Source organism: Solanum dulcamara, chromosome 7 (assembly GCF_947179165.1).
Source record: "Solanum dulcamara chromosome 7, daSolDulc1.2, whole genome shotgun sequence".
NCBI classification, from domain to species: Eukaryota; Viridiplantae; Streptophyta; class Magnoliopsida; order Solanales; family Solanaceae; genus Solanum; species Solanum dulcamara.
The window spans coordinates 39,190,001-39,197,098 of record NC_077243.1 but is presented as its reverse complement, the minus strand read 5'-3'; the positions used below and the strand labels follow the sequence as shown (position 1 = coordinate 39,197,098).

Genomic DNA, 7,098 nt, shown 5'->3' with positions numbered 1-7,098 from the left:
GGGAAGTTTATTATTATGAAACGATGGATTTTGATATGTTCCAAAATATATGGGCATTAGCTGATGTATTATTGATTTGATTGCTTTTGTGTGTTTGTGTTTCTTTATTGCATTTGTATATTTGTGATAGTTGAGGTGATTACATGTCATATCGATATGTGACTAATTGAGATGCATCATCATCCGCTGATATTACATTGTGCACATATGTTGACATGAGATTGAGTATGAGTAAGGGTCTTACACGTGGAGATCTTCCATGTTGAGATCATATTATGATTATGAATTGGTCGCGTGGAGATCATCCGTGTTGAGATCATATTATGATTATGAGTTGGGCATGTAGAGATTGTCCTTATTGAGATCGTATTATGATTATGAGTTGGGAACATAGAGATCATCCGTATTGGGATGGTTTTATTTTATAATAGTGCATTGAGATCGTCTACACAGGCACGTGGAGATCGTTTGTGTCGGTATATGGACTTCATGAGTTCTCTATGGATCATAAAATCTCAAAGAATTTTTGATAAGTATTGTGTATATATGGTTGCGAGAATACTTGATATTTGAGGCATATCATCTCATGGTGTAGCATTGCATCTCATCATATCCTTCATTATTGTTTGATTGTGTGCTTCATGGTGTTTGGATATTACGTGACATTGATTATCCCTATTTGGTGAATCTTGACTGATAAGTATAGTGTAGACTTGTAAAATTCGAGAATGATTTCTTATATACTCTTGTCACTACCTTTTTGTTGTTAGTCTATGAGACATATTGGGTATATGTGGTTTCATACTCATACTACACTTGTTGCACTTTTTTGTGGTGCAGATTCAATTTCGAATATGAACACATCTCGTGGAGATTTTGAGTCCGTACTTGAGTTATCTTTGAGTTGTGGTGGGTTGTTTGAATGTTCTGCAGCTCACACCTTCCTCTATTTTATTTATTTATTTTGTTGTTTTAGTATTCAGAATGGATACTTCTTACGTCTAGACTTGTCTTTTTAGTTTCAGAGTTGCATCTTATTTTAAAAGCTCTTGTACTTATGACACCAAATCTTGGATGATATTTCATCTTTTCCTCATTTCGTTTTAAAAGAGTTGTTCTTGGGATATTTTGCTTGTTATTTACCTTTCCACTTTATTTATTAAGTTGGATTGGTAAACTTATTGGGTTGACTTACCAATTAATTGGGAACATAAGTGCCATCATGGCTTGTGGTTTTGGATCGTGACAACTCCTAAACAAGTGATCTAAAAGGAAAAAAATATGCTTGTGCATCGTCTTTCGCTAAATGACCTTATCAATACTTTTTGTAATTTATTTTACAAAGAATGTCAAATATTTTTATTTTAAAATAATTAAATTTTATTATTTCATCTTAATGAATTATTTATAATCATACAAATATCTATAGTTTATTTTAAATTATGAAATTTTAAAATTTATTTTGTAAAACTTAGGGTACTTAGGGTGGGTTTGGTACGAAGGAAAATATTTACCACAAAAAATATTTTATTGAATAATAAATTGATTTCTTACTTATTTTCTACTATTTGGCAAGTAAACAAAAAAAATTATCTCAAGAACATTTATATGTAATCTAGCAAAACACTATAGAGTGAGAGGGGTAGGGGATACAATAAACATAGAACCCACTTATACAACTTTTTTTTCCTACTTTCATTAAGGATATCATTTTTCTCAATTTTAAGAAATTTGGTTTTCTAGAAAAAATATTCAAAAATTGTGTCCAATCAAACATGAAAAAATAAGAATTCATACCAAATACGCCCTAAGTATCGAATGAACATCATAATTAATATTAGTTGTGTACCCTTAGTATCGAATAAACACCACCACTAATATCAATTGTATTAGGAAAATTTATGTGACACTATTGCATTTTACAATTCAAACTTCTAAATTTTGATAGTGAATTTCAACAAAAAAAGCTTTAAGTCTTTTTAAAATAAAATTTATATATTTAGAAATTATATAAAAATATTATAAATTACAATAATAAATAATATAAAAGACATTTAAATATTTTTTAAAAATATTTAATTGACTTTTAAAATTATAAGTCTGGCACGTAAATTGTGAGGGAGGGGAGGGAGTAATAAAATTTTTAGACCTATGAAACCCTCCCCACTCAGTCGCTCACTAATAATTTCAATACAAAAATATGTCAAAATTGTCCTTGAAATATGTGAAATATACCACGTATATCCAACTTTACATTTTGGGACAAAAAATGTCTCTAATGTTATTCCAAGAAACTACAAATATCCTCAAGAGTAAACAACCCAAATTTTTAGTGATGTGGCAAGCCATGAAAAAATCCATTGCTATTGCAGCCTAAGTCGCCGCTAAAAATCAGTGAAAACTTTTAGTGCCATTATTCTAGAATTTTGTGGCAACGTTTATCTCCGCTAAAGGTCCAGCCTCTTGTAGTAAATCAAAGTTGGCAACGCTTAGATGGAAGGATTAGTCCCACGTGGCTTGCCACATCACTAAAAATTTGGATTGTTAACTCTTGAGGGTATTTAAGGTCTCTTGAGATAATAGCGGGGCATCTTTGATCCCAAAATATAACGAAGAATATAAATGGTCTATTTCGCATATTTCAAAATCAATTTTGACCATTTTTTTATTCACATCTCCTCCACTCACTAATTGCACGTCCTTAACTGTCCACCTTCAAAATCACTACTATATATAAAATTTCAAGATTTCATAAATGGCCAAATTCATCGGTGGCCCCTTAAAGTTGGCACCAACTTTCACTTAGACACCTAAACCAGGAGATGTTCATTTTAGACACCTAATGTAAGTGTCTGATGTGTCATTTTGACACTTTTTTATAATCACCAAAATATATTAAGTGTGTATAAACACTCGCCTGACGTGTCAAAAGAAGCAAATTAAATAAAGACACGTGACATAAAAAATAATTATCAAATAATATCTTTTGAATAGAAAAAAATGACCAATAATTTAATGACTCGTGGTAATTTTTTTATCCAAAAAATAAAAATTAACAATTATTAACCTCCATCCACCCCACCCACCCCAACCCCACCCTAACACCAACCCCTCCTCCAACCCATCGTCATCTTCTCCAACCCACCCACCCCAATCCCAACCCCTCCCCCAACCAACGCGATACATACATCCAAGTTAATAAAAAAAAAAGAACAAACAAGTTCAATAAAAATTTATCTCTATAAAAAAAAATTAATTTTGATTAATTCAATAGATAGAAATTATTCACCAGATCCACAAGTTGATGATAATTTGACTGCTCCGAGTAGTTCTCATAATCCCTATGATGAATTCTCACCTGAAACTATGGATGAAAAAAGTAAAAAAAAATTCAAGTAATTTCAATAGATTATCGGTCACATAAGAAAAATATAGATTTAGTATATTATATAAAAAAGCAGCTACACAGAGAAAAAGAAAGGGAAAAAAAGAAAAAAGAAAAAAGAAAAAAAAGAATGGGGTTTGTTAGGGGCACTTGCTAGTCTTCTTCTACCGCTAATAATGGAGGTGAAAGAGGACTAAGAAGAAGAACAAAAAAATATATATTTTTAAGAAAAACAGCTTCTACGCGCCTTGAAAAACACGCGAGTTGTCAACTGTAAAAAAAGTGCTAAGATAACACATTCGACTCTTACTTGAGGTGTATAAAATAAACATGTCCTAATTTAAGTTTCTAAGTGAAAGTTGATGTCAACTTTAAGAGTCACCGTATCATCAAATTTGGCCTTCATACATCTTTGTTCGACTCTAGCAATATTTCCGAAATTCACTGCAAAACAGTACCCTATATAAACCCGCATCAATTTGTTTGCTCACACCTTTTGTAAATTGAAATTTCTCCTCATTTTCATGGCGTCCTTTTACTCTCCACCAATAACACTCCTCTCTTTCCTTAATTTCCTCTTGTTATTCTCTGACGCCACTGCCCATAGCCATTCCCTATTTCCAACCCAAATTCCTTGTCATCCTCATCTTCATCCATTCCAGTTGAGATTCAAGAAGCTTGCAAGGCCTCACGTGACCCATCAACATGCCAGGCTGTATTGGTATTGGTCCAGCCAAAACCCTTGACAACACCCCAAATCATCCAATCAGCCTTGGGGGTCTCTTCTCAAAGCCTTAACCAGGCTCAGTCCATGGTGAAGAATATCCTCGATGCTTCTACAGGAAATCTAAACCGTACCAACGCAGCAAAAGTCTGTATTGAGGTGCTCCGATATTCGGAATACAGATTGAATCTCACGGCTGAGGCCTTGCCACGTGGCGCGATCAAGGATGTTCGTGCCTGGATGAGCGCTGCCATGGTTTACCAATACGACTGCTGGTCCGCTTTGAAGTACGTAAATGGGACATCTCAGGTAAATGAAACTATGGAGTTTCTCAACTCTTTGATCGGGTATAGCAGCAATGCATTGGGGATGATGGTGAATTACGACAATTTTGGGAACGAAACCAAGTCTTGGAGCCCTCCGAAGACGGAACGAGATGGTTTCTGGGAATTAGGCATTAGTGGGTCTACTGGGAAGGAATTCAACGGCGGGGTACCTACAAGACTGAAACCAGACGTGACAGTGTGCAAGGCTGCCGCCGGAGGTTGTGATTATGAGACGGTGCAGCAGGCAGTCAATGCGGCACCGGAAAATGGGGTAGCGCGGCGGTACGTGATATGGATCAAAGCTGGTTTGTATGAGGAGATAGTTCGGGTCCCATTGGAGAAGAAGAATTTGGTCTTTTTAGGTGATGGCATGGGGAAAACCGTCATTACCGGGTCCAGGAATGTTGGCCAGTTGGGCGTTTCCACTTATGATTCTGCAACCGTTCAGTCAATTACTGCATATTATATATACTTACTCTGTCAGTTTTGTTTATTGCTCTATTCTTATGGCTTGTAGGTGTAGGATTGTAAAAGTAAAATTGATGATAAAATCTAAAATAATCTGTTGCTTTCTGAGCTGGCTGCTATATTAGTTCTGATGTTCATTTTTCCAACACATGCAGGAGTTGTTGGTGATGGATTCATGGCCAGTGGTATCACAATCCAAAATACAGCAGGTCCAGATACTCACCAAGCTGTAGCATTCCGATCCGACAGTGACCTTTCCATCATTGAGAATTGTGAATTTCTTGGCAATCAGGACACCCTGTACGCCCATTCTATGCGCCAATACTACAAGTCATGCCGCATCCAAGGCAATGTGGACTTCATTTTCGGGAACTCAGCTACCTTCTTCCAAGAGTGTGACATCCTTGTTGCTCCTCGGCAACTAAATCCAGAGAAGGAAGAGAACAATGCAGTTACAGCTCATGGAAGGATAGACCCAGCGCAATCAACTGGCTTCGTCTTCCAAAACTGTTTAATAAATGGGACTGCAGATTACATGACCTTGTACTACAGGAAGCCTAAGGTACATAAAAATTTCCTCGGAAGGCCATGGAGGGAGTATTCCAGGACAGTCTTTATACACTGTATATTGGAAGCGCTTGTTAGTGCTAACGGTTGGATGCCTTGGAGTGACAATTTTGCTCTGAGTACTCTTTACTATGGAGAACTCAAAAATACTGGTCCTGGAGCTAATACAACAGGAAGGGTGCCATGGAGTAGCCAAATCCCAGCAGAACATGTTGGCTCATACTCTGTACAAAATTTCATTCAGGGTGATCAGTGGATTCCTCCATCTGAAGTAGTTAGCTAAAATCTTATGAATTACAAATATATTAACCTCTTGTATCATTGCTGGAAGACGTTGGAATATTTTAAATATGCCATCTTTCCTAAAACTTCAGTTTCTTTCACACTGTCTAGTATTTATTAAAGCTCTTGTTATTGGCAAAAGGAAAAGAATATTGAAGCACTTTGCGGTGAGATTGAATCTAGTTGTTGTTTCTTGAAAGTTTCATTTGATGAGGTAGGCTCATTTTTCACTTAGTGTCTGTTAGGCTCATTTTCTTCCTAACTAATACGTGATGCTAATCATGTGCCATTTCTGGAAGGGTGAAGGCTTGGAGGAAATATGTCGTAATTTTTTTCTGGTCTTTTTGTGTTAATTTGCACGTCTAGTGCATCTGAAATGCGCGTGTTTGTGTTTGTTGGGAATTATTTACTATATATGTACTTCTCGATTTTATTTTATATTGCGTGATATGAAATTTAAGAGTTGATTAAACGAAGAAAGTGACGACGTGTTTAGGAGTGGAATCAGAAGTTGCAGGTTTAATTTAGACATGTCCACTTATTACAAATGCTGCGTGAGCTGTGGGCATTTAGAAAGTTCATAGGAGAAAGCTTCTTTGTCAGTGTTCGACAATAATGCGTTTCGTGGTTAATGATTATCCATTCATACTTCTTTGGCTTTTAGTGCCTGTCACATCCAACATCTCAAATTTGGGGAAATACTTCTGTACTAGTTTAGTTAAAGTTTTAAAACAAGTATTTCAATTTAAATTTGAAAAACGACTACTTAAAATTTTAAAAATTTTGCAAGTGAAAATAATTATTTTATTTAATATGCTCCTCTAACAAGTTTTTCAATTATTCATTATCATATAAAGTTAGTGAATTTATCCGCGCATTAGTAAATTTAGAAATGATAGTTTATAAATTTAAATTGAGATAAAAAAATATTCATACATATACTTGTAGTATTAATTTTATAAGCTGACCAAATCTCAAATAAGCATAGTTTAAATGACTTCCAATTCTCATTGTACAGTTTTGTGCTTCAAGCATCGTATATGTTAAAACTGTAATTCTCCCAAACTTTATAAATGAGCTGATTAACATATGGAAATTTGATGTCTATGTGTTAATCAATTAGGTTTTTGAATTTTCTTTTAAAAAAAGTTTGACTAATTTTTGTAATAAAATTGGTAACTGTAATATGATTTTGTTGAGAAAAAGGACATAAGCACTGACTACATGATGAGAATCTGAAGAGAAAAACAAGTTAAGTCAGAAATCAGTGTCCTCTTTCGACGACTTTGTGTTATTCATACACATAAAATCATGCTATAGGATAGAATTAAAAACACACTTTGCTT

General features: G+C 34.8%; 1 protein-coding gene and 1 pseudogene across 1 annotated transcript; both read left to right on the top strand.

Annotated features, from left to right (window-relative positions):
- The first annotated feature begins 3,523 nt into the window (after positions 1-3,523).
- LOC129896247 (probable pectinesterase/pectinesterase inhibitor 51) lies at positions 3,524-5,934 on the top strand (annotated as a pseudogene).
- Positions 5,079-5,753, top strand: LOC129894712 (probable pectinesterase/pectinesterase inhibitor 51). The gene has a single exon (XM_055970368.1). It carries the CDS (start codon positions 5,079-5,081, stop codon positions 5,751-5,753), a length of 675 nt encoding a protein of 224 aa, XP_055826343.1.
- Positions 5,935-7,098: the final 1,164 nt, after the last annotated feature.